Source organism: Phycomyces blakesleeanus (genome assembly GCF_001638985.1).
Source record: "Phycomyces blakesleeanus NRRL 1555(-) unplaced genomic scaffold PHYBLscaffold_37, whole genome shotgun sequence".
Lineage (NCBI taxonomy): Eukaryota > Fungi > Mucoromycota > Mucoromycetes > Mucorales > Phycomycetaceae > Phycomyces > Phycomyces blakesleeanus.
Genome location: NW_017265167.1, coordinates 188,291 through 208,838, shown reverse-complemented (window position 1 = coordinate 208,838; position 20,548 = coordinate 188,291). Strand labels below are relative to the sequence as shown.

The following is a 20,548-nucleotide window of genomic DNA, read 5'->3' as shown; positions in this document are numbered from 1 at the left end:
TTTTTGTCTTTAAGCGGTCTTTCAACTCTTTTTATTACTTATTGCTTTCCTTTTGACCATGTCAGTGTCGCCCTCTCTCAAATCATCATCAAACTTTGATAGTAATGAAGACTTGCTAAACTTGATCACTTCTTCATGGGATAAAAATCGCAAATCAACCCTTCAAAACTCAAAATGGACGCGCGACTATCTCTCTAGACTGACATCTTTATCTCTAAATGAGCTCATCAAAGAACCTACTGAGCTCAGAGCAGAACAAGAAAAGACAAAACAGGATGCCCAAATGCTGGCCTACAAAGATTATCCCGTATTTATTCATGCCCAAGAATGTCGACTCGAATTAGACGAGACCCTACAAGGTCTCGATGGACATCTCAACACCTTTGTCTCGGCCATTCCTGACCTTCAAGACGCATGCAAAGTATTTACTCAGCAAGCACAAGCTATAGTAGAAGACAGGACCAAGATTACACGTGTTCTAGAACATCAGAATGTACTGGTAGATCTACTAGAAATTCCACAACTGATGGACACTTGTGTGTGGAATGGTTATTATTCAGAGGCTATGGACCTAGCTTCTCACGTCCGCCTTCTTTTGGTACAATATCCTTTACCTGTAATCGAAAGCATTCAACAACAGGTCCAGGCATCGTGTGACTCAATGTTGGTTCAACTTGTGTCTCATTTGCGACGCCCTATCAAGCTAGCGGCTGCTATGAGTGTTATTGGTCACTTGCGACGAATGGAAGCATTTCAGTCAGAAACTGAACTTCGTGTGGTTTTTCTTCGATCGAGGCACGAGTTCTTGGAACAGCGTCTAGAGAGAGTCAGGCAAAAAGACCGGTCTGAAGATATACGAAAAAGAAGTCAAGGTGCATTCGAATGTTTGAAGCGATATATTGATGTTATGCGAGAGCAGATGTTTGAAATTGCAAAGCAGTATATGTCTGTGTTCCCTGGTCAGGAAAGTATGTTGCTGGTGTCTGATTATATGATCTTCTTGATCACGCAGATGAGGGACATGCTAAAAGAAGAACTCCGGTTTATCAAGGATACATCTTCCTTAGCATCTCTTCTCACCCAGCTCCAATATTGTGGTGTATCGCTTGGACGTATTGGATTAGATTTTCGACATTTGTTTGTGAACTCGTTTGAAGACGCTGTGCTCCCTCTTATTCAAGAATGGATTAGTGAAGCAACTGCAGATGCCCTCAAGGAAATCACATTAGCTACAAACAATCTTTCTTCCCCTAGCTCGTGGATGTCTGTCAACGTGGCATCCTCGCTACATTGGCAAGATAATGCGCAAAAAAGACATGTCCACCAACCACCGATGCTACTAGTAGACTATCCTATTCTGGCAGTATTCACCAACAATATACTCTCAACATTCAATGCGTTACGACTGTTACCTGCTGTCGGTTTATTTAAGCCAATCCAAGACCACCTCAACGAATGTTTCCTAGAAATTGGCAATGCTCTCAAACAGTATTCTGATCAAGCCGTTTTACGTATTCCAGAAGAGAATGTGTTTTTGCAATCTTTCTGCGCTGCTTATGTTCGCTGGTGTGTTCCATTTCTTCAGGGATGTTTAAGAGATGGAATATACGCAGACTTTTCTGACAATGCTCCTCAAGACAATACCAATTTGGAAAATATATTGAGTGCCTATTTGCCAGATGTAGAGGTTGATAAAGAAGAAGAGCTCGAATCTGTACCAGAACAAGATGATATTCTTGAAGAGGATACAGAAACCAAGACTGTAGATGAAAGCCATGTAGATAAAAAGGAAACCCTCTCTGAATTAGAAGATAAAGCAAAAGACGACACAGAGGAATCAGATGTCACTTCAGAAGAACCAAAGGATGAGTCAAAAGGCCAATTAAAGGATGAATCAATAGATAATCCAAAGGAGGACCCTAAAGATGAAACAAAGGAGGACTCGAAAGACAGAACAAAGGAGGACTCGAAAGACGGAACAAAGGAGGACTCGAAAGACGGAACAAAGGAGGACTCGAAAGACAGAACAAAGGAGGACTCGAAAGACAAACAAAAGGAGGACCCAGAAGATGGACTAAATGAGAAATCAAAAGACAAACCTATTCCCAGTTAAGCATGATGCTTTATTAAGGAATGTATGATAGAAGCTGCTATATATATATATACCACTACCCAGGTGCAAAAGAAAAGAAGAGGGAGAAAGTATTAATGAACTACAAAAAAAGATGAGAGTGAAAAGATACAAAGGAACTAATAGTAAACATGAAGCTTGTAACATATTTTCTACAATTTAGCTATATAAAAAAGCATAACAAAAAAAAAAACAGTATAAATAGGGGAGTGGACAAACAGGGTTATATACGTGTAAATAACTAAAGATAAGAAGCTGTCTAAAAGGAGAGAGAGTGAGAAAATCACATAAAATGATATATTAGGATCTTATTAAGTATCGTAACCAATACATATAATTAATCTTCCTCTAAATTACACGTTTTTTAAAGGATAGCTTGTAGAGACATTGAATACAATGGATACAAGATATACTTTTTAGAGAGAGAAAGACCGTATAATAAATGAGTGATTAAGGAAATGTCAAAATTGGGATAGGATGCGTAGGGTCATCTTGATATAAAATATACTTCGATGGCTCCAGCTTTACTAGCTTGTACACTCAAAGTGTTTAACTAGTACGACAAATGTTAATTTTGAATGTAGAATTGATTCAAGTAAATAAAAACTTTTAGGAAGACGGTCTAGGGTTTTCAATAGGTTTCGTGGTATATTTCAGCAAATGGATATTACAGAAACCATTCCTGCTCACACAATATTATACTACGAGAAGCAACTCGGAACCTAACGCTTGGAGAGTTGTACAAGTATTTGGTGTCTCTCTTTTTTTAATGTTCTGGGGTGATATATATATTGCTATCCCAAAATAAGGCAATATGTTATAATATTGTCGTTGCGACGGATTTTGAAATTAGAAAAGAATAAAATCATAGCAACAAAACTAAAGACAATTAGTATAGAACTAAAGACATTAGTAGAGAACTAAGAGACTTAGCGAACCTTAGAAAATGATAAAACAATGATGCAAAAAATAGGATAGAAACAATATAAAAGCAAAGGCAAATAACATGAAATAAAGACCATCTTACACCTTGATTCTCAAATCCTATATAATTGTTTCTATCTTAAAAACCCTTATAATCACACCCTCATTGAACACCTGGTTAGTCCTAATTGAATCTCCACTAGTGTAACGAAAAGGCTAACCAGCGCGTTCACAATATTATAACAGACAGTAAACACCCCAATTAGAGTGGCCGCAATGAAAACGACTTGATATGCAATATTTTAGGCCTTATAGATACATTACCTGCATTATAGCACTACTATTTACTATGACCAGCTGTACATCTCATAGATTCTTTATTATTATTATTATTATTATTTTACTTTATACCCTCCAAATTTAATTTTGCTACATGTCATTGTCCGAAATTCAATTTAAATTCGTCTAGTGGTATTTTATAGTTTTTATATTTAATTTTGAAGTAACAACAACAACAACAACAATAGTAATAATAATATCAAGAATAGCATACAAGAACAGTTCAAATATTTTTAATGTCACACCCGAGGAATATGACATTACAGTAAATTGATAGAATACATTACTTGGTGCAAGAAAACTTGGTTACTGAACTTGTGTACCTGAGGTGGCTTGCTAAGAAAATCTTATTATAGATGAAGCGCCACTAGATGGGATTGTTTCACCATATTCACAGGTGTGGCGGTTGAAGTAGACAAACCTACTAACAGGCCAATAGAAAATTAGCCAGACATTGCCACGCCAAATAAGGAAGCTGTGGCTACTACTCAAATCTCCGTAGCACTAAATGGTAGTCTTGTGGCACAAAACAATGAGTCTACGGCAAAAGAAGGTAGTAAAAAAGAAGAAAAAAACTAAGCCAGCCAAACGAAAATTAGGAGAATCAAAATTTCAATATAGAAGCGAATAATCAGAGCCCCAAGGAAGATGTCGAAAAAAAAAGTAGAAGCGAAAATGGGCCGTTATATAGACACTTTAAATTAAACCCAAAAAGGCTGAAACGACCAAAAACAAATGAAATATATTTTACATGGTTAAAAATAATTCTATTACGCAAAAAAGGTAGAAAATAAAGATACATTTTGGTTAATAGGATGTATTGCAGCAGAATTTCCTTTTCTGATCTACAAGCACCTGTATTTCCCTTCTCCCTGTGTGTGCATATATATATATGTATGTATGTATGTGTGTGTGTGTGTGTGTGTGTGTATGATAAAGAGAGAGAGAGAGAGAGAGCTGGTAAATCCCCCTTTGATCAAATAACGCAAGTCACTTTTATACCTTTCTTCTGTCTAACCCCAACATCGCTGCCACACAAACTCACACACAACAGAAGCACACATACCCCCCTCTGTTTATTTCCCTCTTTTCAGCTTTCTCTTTCCTTATTCACTTTCACTTTTTATACTCTTATTTATAACATATTGGTAATAATCATGCTGAATCCTTTTATATGGCTACTATTATTATCTATTACTCTTCTTGTTGGTGCGTTCCTATTTGGCAGCATTCCCTTGGCAGCAAAACTTTCAGAGACAAAATTGCGGTACTTAACAGCTCTTGGCGTCGGTCTATTAGTCAGTACAGCACTTGTGGTCATTATTCCAGAGGGGATCGACACTCTCTACAGCTCTCATACTTCAGCTATTATCGCACGCCAAGCTGCCCTTCCTAACATCAATACCCCAACGACAACAAGGGATCTCATTAATGCGCAACTATCACTAGCTCAAGACAAAACAAAAAGGGAGTGGGATGACGCCATGCTTGCTAGAGATGCAATTTTAGGACAATCCCAGTCAAAAGAGACAGACGACACAACCGCATTACATTCTGCCGTTGGATTAGCACTGGTAATTGGATTTGCCACAATGTTCATAGTGGATCAGCTTAGTTCAATGCATGTTCATGCTACAACTGGAAATGAGTCGATGCAGGCATCGACAGATAATGGGAAACAGCCTACCGAGGAATCAGAGGACGAATTATCATCTTCGACTAGCAGACTAACTCATTCCCCGACGAAATCAGGACGCGCAATAACACCCACCATTGGATTAATAGTTCATGCTGCAGCAGACGGAATCGCCTTGGGTGCATCAGCATCTCATCCTCAACTTTCAATGGTTGTATTTATAGCAATTATGCTACACAAGGGTCCTTCTGCGTTTGCACTTACTACTGTACTGTTGGCTGAAGGCGTTTCAAGAGTTCAGGTCCGAAAACATTTATTACTGTTCTCTATGGCAGCACCTATTGGAGCTATTTTGACCTATCTTATTCTTTACATGACATCCTCCACGGCATCTGCCGGTATTGAATACTGGACTGGCGTTCTGCTCATTTATTCTGGTGGTACATTTCTCTATGTTGCGATGCATGCTCTTCAGGAGGTCAATACAGTGGCTTCACATTCGAACAAGATGAGTCGCGAAGAGATTGGTACTATTCTACTTGGGATGTTCTTACCGGTCCTTATAAACGTCAAACACTCGCATTAATATGTTTTCTCTCTCTCTCTTAATTATTCGCACAAATGTACATATACACGAACCCAAATAACTGTAGAAATAATTTACAACATTGCAAGATAAACTTGCAAGTAATTTACCTACCAAAAAAATCTAAATAGAAAAGAAAAAGAGCATCATAATAGCGCCAATTTTGAAATAGCTTCTTTTTTATATATATATCAAATATTGATAATAATGATAATAATACTAATAATACTAATAGTAATAATAATACTCTAATTTTTGTGATGATATAAAAATGTATATCTATCATTCTTCCTTTGTTATATATATCTTTATACTTTGTGGCAAAGATAAATCCCTCACTCTAAACTGTACACTATGGTAAAAAAAAAAAGGACGAATTTTCTTGGAGATTTTCGCAAACTTTTTTTTCGGGCGTTTAAGGCTTGCTTTAAGGTTGCATTTTAATTAAGCACTACTTATCCGATCTTTTTTTTTTTTTTTTTTTACATCTCCTTGCTATTTCAGCTTAAAATTAAAGGCATATGGCCATTATCATAAATTTGTCTCATCATCTTTTTGCAATCAATGCAAAGCGCTTCATCCTAATCTTTACACAGTACAAAAATAATAATTAAAAATATTTCACTGGATTGTTCAAAGATTATGATCACTTGCAAAATTGAACCTTGAGGATACCTGTCAATGACCATGTTAGAGGATTTATATTACCGTATCCTCCAAACAACTTAGACCGGTGTATAGAATGATTTATAAGATTAAGAATAATAGAAAAATGAAGGTTAGTAGTAATATTGTCTTTAAAGAATATATCATGTTATATTTGGTATCTAAGAGTAGATATAAACACAAAGACTTTGGGAATATTTAGAGATTTTAAGGTACGGTTGCAGAAACAAAGACCAATGCATGAATATACTAAATTAATCAATCAGACAAACATTGAAAATGATAACAGAGAAGCTTGGCTATCTCATGTAAAATTTAAATTTCTTTTCTCAGTGAATTCCAAAAAGCGCTTTAATTTCCAAGTATTCATTTTATACTTTTTACTCAGATGATAACATATCATAGAAATTTCACATAAAATGTAATTGAATTATAGGAGTTTGTTCCGACGCTGGATGTCAATTTTCTATGAGATAGCACCTCTATTTTCAAAAATAAATAAATCTCACCTAAAATAATACACTAAATACTAAAATTTATATTTTATATAAAGCTTATATGAAATTAAGAATAGAGGATACTATAAAATATAATCTTGGCTTCAGGATAATAATAAAGCAATCTTAAAGCGAAAAATAAGTAACAAGTAGAACCATTCTCAAGACTACAGCAATATTCTATTAAGCTGTCATAATCCTGTTCATTAACATACCATGTATTACAGAATAAATTCACTTCTTTAAAAAAGAGCTATATTTAATCTAATTTTATTAGTAGATGATTGTTTTTTGGTATCTTCATTCAAGAACCCTCTGTGCAAGCATTGGTTTAATATGCCTTTGTTTTTATACCATCGATATGTATTACAGTCTTAGCATAATATTATTTGTTTTAATTTTTTATAAAATTTACGTAAAATAATGTATACCGTTGGTAAAAATACAATAATAAACTCTAATATCTTTTTGAATGCATAAAAATGTACTCTGCATATTTTTTTTCTTATCTAAAGCAAATTTATACACGAACAGTTAAGAGTAAGCTTACTTGCTGCCCATGCGGCTGTGCACCAAACGTTCAATGGAATCCACTTGCTCCTCAATTGTACAATTGCTGGTATCTAGTACCACAGCATCCTCTGCTTTCTTAAGAGGGGAGATCTTACGTGTCTGGTCGGCCAAGTCTCGGGCTGCTAGATCCCGCGCAATATCATCAACTGATTCCCCGGGGGCTGTTCCTTGTTTAGCCATCAGCTCATCGAACCGACGCTGAGCTCTTATTCTGGCATCAGCAATTATATATACTTTGAGCTCTGCATCAGGCAAAATAACCGTGCCGATATCTCGTCCATCCATAACAACGCCTTTTGGTTGAGATTCTGAAGATAGACCAGATTCTGTGGCGCCTGATGCCAAATCACGCTGTTGTTGTGCAAGTGTTGCTCGTACAGAAGGATTGGCAGCCACAGGTGCAATAGCACGAACAATCTCGGAGGAACGGATGAGACTGCTGACATCTCTGCCATCGAGTTCGACACTTCCGAGGCGAGGGAATCGAATGGAGGCTTCGGAAGCTAATTTAGCTACCTTGGCATCGTTGTTTTTTTGGGTGGGGTCAATGCCGTTTTCTAAACATTTGAGTGTGACCTAGAAAGGATGATTAGAGAAGTGTAATTAAAGTAAAGAAAAAAAAAACAAAACAACCAAAAAAACAAGCATTACCGCTCTGTACATGGCACCCGAGTCAATGTAACCAAAGTTGAGTCTACGTGCCACCAATTTTGCAGTGGTGCCTTTTTGTTTGAAGGAAAATATGTTAATTTTCTTGTTTCTTTCTCTCATTCTTATTCTTATTATTCCTGTGTTTATGCTTATCCTTATGCTTATCCTTATTCTTATCCTTATTTTTATTGTTTTTTTATTCTTGTTCTTATTCTCCTTCTTGTTCTTGTTCTTGAACTTTCAAGGACCAGACTTACTCTTGCCAGATGCGGCTGGTCCATCGATAGCAATACGAAACAAACGAGACATGTTTATAGAGAAAGAGAAGGAAGGCGGAGAATGATTGAATGATATATTTTGTTTATTTAATGTTCCTCGACCCTGCGTTTTTCCTGTGGATACAGAAATGTATAATTGTGAAATTTTTTGTTTTTAGATAGCTGTAATCATATATGTGTGCAACTTGCTTATAAAAAAAATAAGAACTTACAGCAAAGAAGGCAAGGATATCTTCTTTTTTTACCACCTCTCCTGCTTCTTGAAACTTCTTAAGGTATTGTTTGAGCTCGCCTGCAAATGCATTATAGGCAAGAGCACTCTCGACAGCCTGGACACGATCCATGCGCTGAAAATGTTCCATTCCAGCCTCCAATAACGATTTCCCGGTATCATCGTCATCTTCAGGTTCATATACTTTCTCCTCTTCTTTTAGGTATCCTAATTCATTTGTCTGATAATTTTCCTCGCACTTGTAGTAAATACAGTTTATATGAATATTAGTACAGTAGATATGCCAACCAGAAAGCAAAAATAAATATGTATACACTTTACTGACCTTGTTACATGAGCAGAGACCGGATCTCCAACCAGAAGCCAGAAAGAGCTCTACTTGACTTTCATAGGAGCGCACTGAATCGCATAACCACATATGTATTAATATTTGTTCTATTTCGATTAACAATTAAGCTTACTTTTGCAATCAAATTTGTCTGTCTTTCTTTTCTTAGGATCTGTATCGATGATAGTATCAGCCTTTCTTTTCTGCTGTCCAACTGACTCTTCTACCGAGACAACTTCAATATTTTCCTTTGTAGGCATCCATTCATGGATTTTTTGGTTGTCTTTCGATAATCCAACGGTACAGTAAGGAGTGTCTTGGATAAGAAAAGGGTGCTTGGCTGTACATCCACGACAGATATAACTTTCAAAGTCTGCAGCAAAATCTGGTATCTATAGCAATATTTATATACAAGTAAATATAGTATTTTGGACTAATATATTAGTTCATCGAAAACCCTACTTCGCCAATGCAACGTTGGTGGAACCAGTCTTCGCAAACTACACACTACAGAAAATAGGACTTGTTTAGATTTACAAGTTGTCAATGCTTTCATTGTTATCGCACTTACCTGGTACATAACATCGTCTTCTCTGTCTGGATCATACAATTCATCACATCTAATACAAGAAATATATTCACTCGATTGTTTTCACCTATATTTTGGATACATACACAAATGTATTATACATATATATGAAACCGACTTTACCTGCAGTATTTTCCGTAAAAGTTGTGGTTGTACTTGTTTTCTTCATTGACAGTCTTTTTCTCTTTTGGCGTGCCTTTGGAAAGAGAACAAGGATGTCCGTTAAGTTTACTTGGTGTACCACAGTCGCATCGAAAATGACGTTTGGGAAACAGTTCAAGAATATCATGACCATTGTGACAGGTCATTGAGCAGCTATAGCACATTCCAGCTGGTTCTGAGCCATTACATGTCTTGCAAGCGTATACATTCTGGCGAATGTAACCCATGTCAAATGTGCATGTTTCGAAATTTCCAGGAAGTGCTTCTCTGGCATCTTGTTCCAATATTGTCTGTTGGCTGATGAAATCTACAGCGGTTATTGTGTCATCTGACGACTTGAGTGTAGGTGAACAAGGCAAACTCATTTTCCTTTCCTTTTTTCTTTTTGTAAATATATATGTATGTATATATGTATGTATACACAAAATACCAAGACAATAAACGTGTATTAAATATATATGTAAAATAAAATAGAATAAAAAAATCTTGAAGAAAATAGGAACAAGAAACACAGTTTCAATATTGCTAGATTACACTACACTATATTATTATTATTGATGATTAATAGCTTGTACTATATGACAGCATAAATCATCACCATTATTAATACTTTATTATCCCCATTCAATATTCATAATTGTAATAATACTGGTATAAATTAAATTGATATTTTTATGATATGTATATATATATTAAATAATTTGTTATCAGCATTCACTACTTTTTAAAATTGGATCCACAGTAAATAGTGAATATAATATACATATATATGTTTGATATAATATATGACTTAAAATTCAGGTAAAATATTTATGAATGAATAAACATATCAATTGCAAAAGTACAGATACTGATCATACAGTTGAGGTATTATTTATGCCGACACAATACATGTCCCTTAGATAAATAAGTAATAAAGAAGATAGTGGACGCTGTTAGCAGCGTAGACTACAAAGTTGGTCCTGTAGCATTTTCGATCTAGCAAAAAAAAAAGCCCTCACAAAAGTTTAAAATGTGCTGAGAAGGAAAAAAAATACGGCTTTGAGAGGGGAGTCACTTTTCTAATGTCAACGTCACGCAATTTTTTGTTTAACAAGCCACAGTGGTGAGGACAAAAAAAACACTGTGCTGTGAAAAAATAGTTCCTTCTCTTTTCCCTGTTCAAGAAATGTCGACTTTTGAAAAGGTAATGTTTGTTGCCTTATTGCGTGCAATGGCAAACAATAGCCAAACTGCCTTCATCTCTTATTAGAGAGCGCAACCCATCAAAAACGCACACCATTTAGATTGTCATCGCCACTCATCACAATCACTTTTTTTTCTTTTATTTATTTATCACATTTTGCATCACACGCGTAACTTTAAAAAATTCGACTCGATAATATATATATATGTATATATACAATGTATACTATATATTCTTTATATATATAAAATATAGGTTGTTGTCATTGACGGCAAGGGTCATCTTCTCGGACGTCTCGCCTCCATCGTTGCCAAGCAGGCCCTTAACGGTCAAAAGGTCGTTATTGTCCGTTGCGAGGAATTGAACGTCTCTGGCGAGTTCTTCCGTAACAAGCGTAAGCATCATTTTTTTATTAAATTAAATGGCTGTGTACATATGTATACAAATACATGTTGGTGTATTATAAATGGTTAAAAGATGGAATAGAAAATAATACAAAAAATAACAACAACAAATATTTTTTTTTAAAAAAAATTGAGTGTATCTTTGTTTTTAATTTTAATTTTTTTCTAACATATAAAAAAAACTTTCAATTTTTTTAAATTTTTTACCAAAATTATATAGTGAAGTACCATGCTTACCTCAACAAGCGTTGCGTTGTCAACCCCCGTCGTGGTCCCTTCCACTTCCGCGCTCCTTCCCGCATCCTCTACAAGGCCATGCGCGGTATGGTTCCCCACAAGACTGCTCGTGGTGCTGCCGCCCTTGACCGCATCAAGGTCTTCGAGGGTGTCCCCCCTCCCTACGATCGCATGAAGCGCATGGTCATCCCCGATGCTCTCCGTGTCCTCCGTCTTAAGCCCGGACGCAAGTTCACCACTCTCGGTCGTATCTCCCACGAGGTCGGCTGGAAGTACCAGGACGTCGTTGCCAAGCTCGAGGACAAGCGCAAGGCCAAGTCTTCTGCTTACTACGAGCGCAAGGCTGCCCTCATCGCCATCCAGAAGAAGGCTGTCGAGTCCAAGGCTTCCTCCCTCAAGACCGTCAACGCTTCCATCGCTGCTCTCGGTTATTAAAAAATAATAATAATTTTAAAATAAAACAAAAGGAGTATTTGGACAGGGTAGCTTTTTTGCAACAACATTATTTGTACTTGCAATCTGTTATTTTTTTACGTCTAGAATAAAACAAAAAGGATAAAACACTATATACATATATGAGTACATGAGTACATTTACTACATATGTATCTATGCTGGGTTCTAGGGTTTAGGATGAGAATGTTAAATGTTAAATGTGATCGCCTTCAAGATCTTCAACAATATGTGTGTATATATAAATATTATTTAATGAAAAGGTAAAAATGAGAAACAAGTGAAGATCATATATTTGATCCAGCCTAATAGACTCTGTGGCTTCTCGATAAAGCTTAAGCGGGGCAAACCAGACACCTGGTACTGGTCTTTTGCTCCAGTATGTTTAGGTAATAATTTTAACATGTCCTGAATGTCTCGATTTGACAATTGGTCGTTCATCCGCCAAGTGATGAATGGATCCTCTATTGTTATTGCTACAGCTTGTTCAGGCATTTGATCGCGGTATACAAGTTGCATTCCAAATACACGTAGAATGCGAATGTAGTCCATCATACAATCCTCTCCATTCTGTGTCAGAGCATATTCGCTCAATTGCCACTCTGCAAGGTTTTTAGGGTGTTTGAGCTGATATTCCAGGAACCCAATGAATGCCCTTAAAAATGGAACCGAGCCAAGGTTTGTATCGTGTGTCCTGGAGAACTCTTGTAAAAGAGCCAAACGTTGTGTACCTGTCACATGAGGAACTGTGATGTGTTGAAGAGATTCATCCAGGTGGCGAGAGAGGGCTATTTGACGATCGATATGCCATTGTTCGCGTGCTTCACGTTTTGTTTGTGCCATTGCTTTAAGTAGTATTGTAGGTAGCTGGTATGTTGGTGGTGTGCTGGATGGAGTAAGCTTAAATCCAAGATTCTCGAGGGTATCTACTGTTAGGCCTCTGGGAGGTTGCCCTGGTTGCTGCTTTGCAGGTGTGATTATTATGGTGTCAGTAGTTGTTTGATTTAATTTCTCGACGGACATGACAATTTGTTCTGCTCTAGGATCGCCATTGAAGGCATTTGTGCATACTTGTCGCCAATACTCGACTTGAGACATGGCAAATAAAGAAATATTATTAATATTATTAATATATGTATGTATGTATAAGAGCAAGAAATAGGGATAGGGAGTGAAGGGAAAAAAGAAAAAAGGATGTTAGTTGATCAAGTACTTTCTTATTTTCACGTGACATTCATGTTCTGTGCAATTAAACAGCTATTGTGGCGATCATTAAATGTATTTTATTCCCCAGAATGGTTTGATCTTTTATTATTGTTATAGTATTCACCAACATACAACTTATCAATAAAAGGTTCCTGGCTGATATTTTCTCCACTTAATTTATATATATGTGTGTGTGTATGTTTCAATTGATTTCTAAAGGGTTTGAGATTTTTATATTTCAGTATGGACAAGTCATGGGTCTACTTAATTGCACCAACAGCATATTGGAGAAGAGTATTTTATGGTGGCATACTTATAAGTTTATGTATATATTATATGGGTGGGCGTGCATTTAATTTCTTGTTAGAAGAGAGAGGTATAATCTGGACTATACTTTCTGGAAGGTTCTCTTTTGTGATATTTAGTGGATTCCTTTGTAGTAAGCATCTCTACTTGCTTCAAGGCATCATTTAAACAAGTCTATTAATCACGTAGATACATATGAATACATATTAGTAATTTTAGAGGTAAATGAATAGAATATTCACAAGATATTAATTACTTTTAGTAGCTCGATGGTCGAATTTCTTTCTTGAAGTTCAATCAAAAGTTTTTCTTGATCAGCACTAGCTTTCTTTTGTGCAATCTAATAAATAAGATTAATATTTACAGTGCAAGTCAATTATTGATCAACCAAATGCTCCCACGCTGGATTTGTTCTTTATATGTATATATATATACCTCAAGTTCTGCCTTGGCCTTTTTTGATATATTCTCCATATCCCTACCAATCCAAAAATAAAATTATCAGTACATATACTGTATAGTCAAAGAAAGCACTACTTTACCTGGCCTTGTTATTTACTGCTCTTATTTTGTCCAGTAGAAAACTAAGATCTTCGTCTTTGCATCGGCTTTTTGACTAGACCCAATTCATATTATTTGGTTTTGGCTTAGAATATTGAACTAGAAGATATTAACAGCAAAAACTTACTATCTCGCTCTCTAGTTTTTTCTCTAAAAATGTGTTTTGGGCTGTAAGTTCGTCAACAATTTGACTAAAATAAGAAAGATCCTTTGAAATGGCTGGTACAAAAAAGAAAGAAAGAGAAATCAAAGAAGATTTTAATATTCACCTTCTATTTTCGCTTTCTCTCTCTCTTCTTCTTCTTCCTTATAGCCATACAATACAATACGTTACCCTCTTTCTGTTTCTGAAGTACAAGAACTGTTCTTTTCTCTTTTTCAAACAATTCTTCGATATCTGGATGTGGTGGAATAGAAATCTCAGGTTCATTCTTTAAAGTGTTTGCATGAGAAACGTCTGATGACTCTTGCATGCCTTTGTCTCTAAACGATGTGATTGGAGGTAACAATGGAAATGGGGATGATCTGGTTGCATTTTCTCTGTTTTCCAATGAGATTTTTGTGGAATTGTCTCCACAAGAGTCAACCTGATACAAATCCTCTTCTTCTTCTTCTTTTTTGTTTTATTCAAAGTGTACAAACCCAAGGCACACAGTAAAGAAATAATAATCCATAGGTTATTAAAAAGAACATATATATAATTTATATCCTACCTGGAGTTTGAGGATGTTTATCCTGAGCTACTGGTGGCTGATGTGTAAAGGAGATCTCGTGAACGAGTACATAGTCTTCATCTTCATCTTCATTATCGTCTTCATTTCCATCGTCTTCGTCTTGGGCTTCATATTTGTATTCGTATTCGTGTTGCTTTAGGGATTGTGATTTTTCTACTTTGGACATTGTGCCGATCTTTTCAAAAGTTTGATGAGCTGCGATGTCCTCTCCTGATATTGGTATACTTTGTCTGGACTCAGCCTCGTTTTTAGAAGGGGTAGATGTAGAGGCAGATATAAGGGTAGAAGTGTATGATGTACCGAGAGACAAGGCAGAAAGAGAAGGTGATTGGGATAATAGTGGCCGACTGACTGAACGGGTGAGACAACTCTTTGATGCGTTTATATTCCTACAGATTTTAGATTGGCAGATTTAAAATAAAAACGATGATGATGATAATTATGATGATATAAGTGTTTCTTTCGTTTAACAGGAATGGGAAAAAGGTCCTAAGGGTTTTCCGCCCACTTATTTGTTTTGTTACTTTTATTTTAGTTTCAGTTTTAAGAAGAATAAGAATAAGAATAAGAATATTAATGGTAATAATAGCAATATTAAATATTAATAGTAGTAAAGCACACATGCACACACCAACTCTCTTTCTTTCTCTCTCTCTTCTAAGATGGTGATAAAACAGGAACAAAGAAATAATGTCTAGACTAAAGCTTATTAGTACCATGGATACTGTCTTGTGCTCATTATAGTATTCTCTTTCTTCTTGGCCGGAAGAACTTTGACTAGACAAGTGATATCTTGAGCCATTGGTGAACAGTTCAAAATGAAAATTCAACATGAGCTGCTCACCTCCCCTTCCGGATAATTGCACTGAATCGGTTTTTGATCCTCTTGGTGATAAGCTCAAGGGTTCACAGTTTGGTTTCCCTTTTGATTTTCCAGTAGTTAATGCCATTTCTGTTGATTTTGATAAGAGCAAGAGAAAGAGGTATGGAAGTAAAGCTTTGTGATTTTTGTATGTATGTATTTACACACACACAAAAGAAGGAGATATATATATATAGAAAATTAGAAAGAGAAGCGAAAGAGAGGTACTTGATCTACTGGCACCGAGAATTGCTTATTAGTATTATTATTTTAAAGACAAGACAGAAAGGAATAAATCAAGGGGATGGGAATGCATGATTTCTTTGGATTTACTTTTGTCACAAATTCATTTAGCTCTTAACCATATATATATATTGATGCATCTTTGGTAGCCTTTTATTTTTATTTTCTAGTGACCTTTTATATATATATATATATATATATATATACATTGATCTTTGAAATGTTTAATAGCAAGCAAGGGAGGTGCACTCAGGGGCTATATATAAGAAATGTTTCTGTTGTATCATATAATGAGCAACATATTCAAGTGACTTTATCTTGATAATCTTTTCTAGTATCTCTGACACTATTCCCTATTATTTCAAATATATGTATATCTGTATATATATATGTGTATGTATATAAAAGTGAGTATTATTAAAGGAATGCTATCTGGAGAATCAGAGCATCTTCAAATATCCCGAGAATTGTGACATGGTCAAGCCATCTTATTAGAATCCGATATCCATTTTTCTTTATTTATTTTTTAAGCTTTTATTAAAAGACATAAGGAATTGTAGTTAATTAACTCAATATACTCAACTACCTTGATTGAGCCAGGTGAATTTACAGAGCAAATTGGTGGATTATTTAGGGTTGTCATTTACGAGATCGTTCTAACAACATCACGCCTGCAAATAAAATAAAACACGAGTAAATATGCAACAATGACCAATACTATATCTTATATGTCTATGTTTATTCAGCAGATAGGATACTGATACTTTTTTTTCACAGAAACATATGACTCTAATACAACTTTGATTCCTGTATGTACATATATATATTATACACAATGTAAGCTAAAAAAAAAAGCCGATTATGACAATGTCTTTACATTATCATTACATAATTTAATTCCATGACAACCTTTGGTTTTGTGTTGTGTATGATATGATATGATATGATTAGATGATTCTCTTTGTACAATATCTTTCGAAAATTTTCATAAACGGCGCTTGAAAGGTTCGAATAAGAAATCAGAATAACAATATGGGCAACCCACCCCCTTTGTTAAATTATTTTCTCTCTTCCCTTTTCTCTCTCTCTCTTTCTCTCTCTTTCTCTTTCTCTCTTTATATATTTACTACCATGGCCCGTGGTGCTCAAAAGGAACAAGCTAGGTAAGTTAATTAATAAATATAGGTGTAGAAAAAAAATTATCAGATAATATGTGCGTGTGCAGTAAAGCTATCAATATTAATGATTTAAATCGAAATAGACAAAAGGCACAAAAGGAAGCTGCTAAGCGTGCTGGAGGTGTTTCTCAGCTAGGTGCCCGTGCTGCTGGTCTGCAGGTAATACAGGACTTGTGATGACCACAAAACGCAAGGGGTAGTAATGACTTGTTGAATGTGTAGATCAAATGTCCCAAGTGTTTCTCTGGAATGGCCAATTACAAGTTGCTTGTTCAACACATGGAGGTAAGATTATTATACACAAAAGGAAAAAGAAGTATTAAAGAAAAAAGCTTATATTTATTTATTTATTTATATCTGTAGGCCAAGCACCCCAAAGATCCTATTCCTGATGAAAGCACCTTTGCTAAATAAATAATATCTACATACATACACATATACACACACATATACACACACACAAATACATACATACATAAGCACATGTTTAAATATTAAAAATATATATAAAATAAAATAATAACAACAACAAATAAATAAATAAAATACTTCTTGTAACGAAATTAATATTATTATTTAAAAATAAAATAAAATAAAATAAGAAATTATCTGATTGGACCTTATATATTTTTTGTATAATTATTTTTTATTAATAAATAGTGATACAGATTCCTATCATAGTATGATACAGTGCCGCTGGTAAATTTTGTTCATTCTGACAAGATAAGCAGTGCTGTAGAATAATGAGATTACTTTCCAGTTCAGACCTGAGAAGGCTGTCCATACGATAAGAAACAGGGTCACCTACCTTTTAATTAAAACGAGTTATTTTCCTTTGTTTTTTTGTAAGAGGATGGCTTGAGAGAGATCTCTGAACGAGAATAGAAAAATAAAAAAAGCTACACTCTCTTAAGACTTTATTTGAGTGCTCATCGAAAGCCTAAAGACCGATCCCTCCCTCCTTGACGCTATATCTATCAAATTGAACGATAACTTTGAAACCATACCAGAAACGCTCTACATGCTATATCCCAGGGCACAATACTATCTCCCACTCTATTAAATTTACAGACCTTTTTAACTTTCTCCGTACTTGAGCCGAGCAAACACATATAATTTGTCCTTGGAATTATTGATACAGTTCCTTTGTTGCAATATGACAGAAGTTTAAATAAATCACAAGAATTATACACTACAAGATTCAATAATCTCATACTGAGCAATAATTTGTTCAGTAAGAGATGCTTTTTTTTCAAATTGTTAGCCAATGGTATTATCTTATTTTTGCTGTTAAACTACTTATAAAAGCCACAGTACAAAGGATAAGGGAAGATTTAACATACTTTCTTGTGAGCTTAGTTAAGTAATATGTCCGAGATATAGATAGAATGTCCCACCAGATTAAATTGATCAAACCTTAAAAAAGCCAGTACAGTTACCCGACAACTTGGAAATAATTGGAAGATTTTCGATGCATAAAGGTGTCCATTATGTCTGTTTTTATACCAATTAAATATATATCTATATATTTTTTGAACTTGAAAGATATTTTAATGATATATTTACCTATATATCTATTTATTATTTTTGGGTGATTAAATCTTTAAAGTAAGAAGGGTTTTCTTCTTTATACTCTCTTGACAGCCTTAATGCATCCAAAAACGCTATCTTTATCTTTTCAGCTTTCGTTTGGTCTAAACCAGGGATTGTCTTTGAAATCTGGAAGGTTTCGAACTCTCGGTAGATTGCTGTAGCATGGGCACAAATCCTGTCAAAGACATCTGCAGTTTTTCTACTCTTCTCAACCTCACCTCTCTCCTCAACCTCTTCACCTACTACGTCAACAACATCGTCTTTTTGCTCTTGTCTCTGCAATTCGATTATTGAACTTTCTCTTTCCAAAAAGAACTGAAAATTGATACCCGTTTGGCGATTGACCAAATAAATGTGCTTGCACGGTATTTAATGCCTCGAGAAGTTTTGGCAGGTACGGTATTGTATGAGGTGGTTCTCGACACTGACGGTATACCATATGTTCTTTGTAATAAATTGCCTGACTTGCTATTCAGCATTTGAATTATTAATACCGCTATCAATCTCACCAAAAGGGTTGAGGAGCATGGAAGGGAGTATGTCATCTGTTATATGCGAGGCGGCAAGGGAATGTCTTGATAGTTCATTTTCAACGGGTCCCATTCTGCCATTGTTGAGATGAATTCTCTCCACCTCTTGTTCGTAGTAGAATTCAACGTTGTTTGTCAAAATGGACACCAATCGATCAAGTCTTCTTACTCGGGTACGTTTAAAGTATACCTTCTTTAACTGGTTCTGCCAAGTCTCCGCGTAATTGTTGGTCACGTATATGCTCCTGATTGACGTACGGACGTCCCCATCTTTTCAAAATTATTTCACTTGAAGTCCATTTTGCTTCAAAGTACTCCAAAAATCGAGGTTGCCTTTGCACGTCTTGCTTAAAGCCCTCAATCTTTCTCAGAAATACACCTTAATTAGACTCAACAAGCATGTCCTTCAAGCAGTCTTTGAGCTGTTTCTTGTATGCATTAAGCTGCCCCGAAGTATACTCTCCACTTAAGCTGACTTTGCTGCCCATATTTCCCTGCCAAGCACGAAGAACGTGAAAATCACAATAGTGGATTGCTACATGTGGTAGTGCTGTTGTGATAATACAGTCAAAGCTCAATATAGTGATATGGATGGTGGATTCAAATTTTATCACTATCACTATATCGAAAAATAGTGATAATAAGCAGGCACGGACCCAAATTTTCCAAAAAATTATCACTATATCGAGCTTTGACTGTATTGACTTTTGGAATGCTACAGTCAATCGAAATGTTCAATGGCGAGAAACTGCTCATATCACGGAGATGCACGAGCCACCGATTAATTGGACCAACACTGTTATTATTAGCGATCATGTACACGGCAAAAACCCCTTTGCCTGTCTGTAGATGGCAAGTAACCAAAGAATACAAAACTTCTGTCTTTCTGGAAGAAATCCAGTGGGTGGCATCAAGACAGAATGATTGCGAAATTTTCATAACATCTACTTGCATTGGTGATTGAAAGCCGAAAGAAAATAGGTCTTTTGTGGTAGAATAAAGGGAAGGATTTTCAAAAAAATATGGAATACTTTTGCCCCGTCAACTTTACTTTCAGCCAGATTAAAACAGATACCATCTCATCAGAATTAAATGCATATAAAAGAGTATTCATCTATATTATGTTTTTAAATCTTATTAGAAACAATACGCTTTCTATATTTATCTCTACAGCCCTTTCTAATCTTGTCGTAAACATCTTTATAGTTAAGTTTTCTCACACCTACACCCCAATTCTCAATCTGTCTAAGGACAGAAATACGTGTACTTATACAGCTGCTACCACCTCTAAACTATTCTTCGATAATTCTGATTGCCGCTGAAGGCAAAGGAAGTGCTCTTATTTCCTCCCTCTCATCAGGAACATGGTTTATATGTGGTTTTGTCTGGCAGAAAGTGACAACACCTTTATTGTCAATGTTCTGCTTGATTTGTAGAGCAACAGTACAAGAGCACGTCTTGGAG

The 20,548-nt window shown here is 35.6% G+C and overlaps 8 protein-coding genes across 8 annotated transcripts; 4 read left to right on the top strand and 4 right to left on the bottom strand.

The window, feature by feature from the left end:
* Nucleotides 1–56: 56 nt before the first annotated feature.
* PHYBLDRAFT_189348 (hypothetical protein) lies at nt 57–2,857 on the top strand (the record flags this gene model as incomplete). Its single annotated transcript, XM_018439648.1, has 2 exons — nt 57–1,566; nt 2,770–2,857. Coding segments are annotated over 2 exons (1,598 nt in total), but the record flags the coding sequence as incomplete, so codon positions are not given.
* A 1,694-nt stretch (nt 2,858–4,551) lies between these two features.
* Nucleotides 4,552–5,616, top strand: PHYBLDRAFT_152626 (hypothetical protein; the record flags this gene model as incomplete). Its single annotated transcript, XM_018432966.1, has 1 exon — nt 4,552–5,616. One exon carries the CDS (start codon nt 4,552–4,554, stop codon nt 5,614–5,616), a length of 1,065 nt encoding a protein of 354 aa, XP_018284339.1.
* A 1,709-nt stretch (nt 5,617–7,325) lies between these two features.
* On the bottom strand, nt 7,326–8,312 carry PHYBLDRAFT_25417 (hypothetical protein; the record flags this gene model as incomplete). Its single annotated transcript, XM_018439867.1, has 3 exons — nt 7,326–7,928; nt 8,004–8,074; nt 8,261–8,312. 3 exons carry the CDS (start codon nt 8,310–8,312, stop codon nt 7,326–7,328), a joined length of 726 nt encoding a protein of 241 aa, XP_018284338.1.
* A 56-nt stretch (nt 8,313–8,368) lies between these two features.
* PHYBLDRAFT_152624 (hypothetical protein) lies at nt 8,369–9,957 on the bottom strand (the record flags this gene model as incomplete). The annotated part of the gene is made up of 7 exons (XM_018432965.1): nt 8,369–8,395; nt 8,494–8,751; nt 8,839–8,912; nt 8,975–9,233; nt 9,304–9,348; nt 9,413–9,461; nt 9,554–9,957. The coding sequence occupies 7 exons, from the start codon at nt 9,955–9,957 to the stop codon at nt 8,369–8,371; spliced, it is 1,116 nt and encodes a 371-aa protein (XP_018284337.1).
* Nucleotides 9,958–10,751: 794 nt separating this feature from the next.
* Nucleotides 10,752–11,992, top strand: PHYBLDRAFT_183908 (hypothetical protein). Its single transcript, XM_018438854.1, has 3 exons — nt 10,752–10,778; nt 11,034–11,172; nt 11,403–11,992. Exons 1-3 carry the CDS (start codon nt 10,761–10,763, stop codon nt 11,852–11,854), a joined length of 609 nt encoding a protein of 202 aa, XP_018284336.1. The 5' UTR covers nt 10,752–10,760; the 3' UTR covers nt 11,855–11,992.
* A 131-nt stretch (nt 11,993–12,123) lies between these two features.
* On the bottom strand, nt 12,124–12,969 carry PHYBLDRAFT_152622 (hypothetical protein; the record flags this gene model as incomplete). Its single annotated transcript, XM_018432964.1, has 1 exon — nt 12,124–12,969. One exon carries the CDS (start codon nt 12,967–12,969, stop codon nt 12,124–12,126), a length of 846 nt encoding a protein of 281 aa, XP_018284335.1.
* Nucleotides 12,970–16,914: 3,945 nt separating this feature from the next.
* Nucleotides 16,915–17,375, top strand: PHYBLDRAFT_152620 (C2H2-type zinc finger transcription factor; the record flags this gene model as incomplete). The annotated part of the gene is made up of 4 exons (XM_018432963.1): nt 16,915–16,946; nt 17,045–17,120; nt 17,184–17,246; nt 17,325–17,375. The coding sequence occupies 4 exons, from the start codon at nt 16,915–16,917 to the stop codon at nt 17,373–17,375; spliced, it is 222 nt and encodes a 73-aa protein (XP_018284334.1).
* A 1,167-nt stretch (nt 17,376–18,542) lies between these two features.
* PHYBLDRAFT_152619 (hypothetical protein) lies at nt 18,543–20,038 on the bottom strand (the record flags this gene model as incomplete). The annotated part of the gene is made up of 5 exons (XM_018432962.1): nt 18,543–18,830; nt 18,884–18,978; nt 19,049–19,329; nt 19,475–19,634; nt 19,741–20,038. 5 exons carry the CDS (start codon nt 20,036–20,038, stop codon nt 18,543–18,545), a joined length of 1,122 nt encoding a protein of 373 aa, XP_018284333.1.
* Nucleotides 20,039–20,548: the final 510 nt, after the last annotated feature.

What these genes read in the sequence shown, in the direction of transcription:
- PHYBLDRAFT_183908 (XM_018438854.1), top strand. An exon ending in CGAGTTCTTCCGTAACAAGC is followed by an intron (nt 11,173 to 11,402) that starts GTAAGCATCATT and finishes AAAATTATATAG; the next exon opens with TGAAGTACCATGCTTACCTC.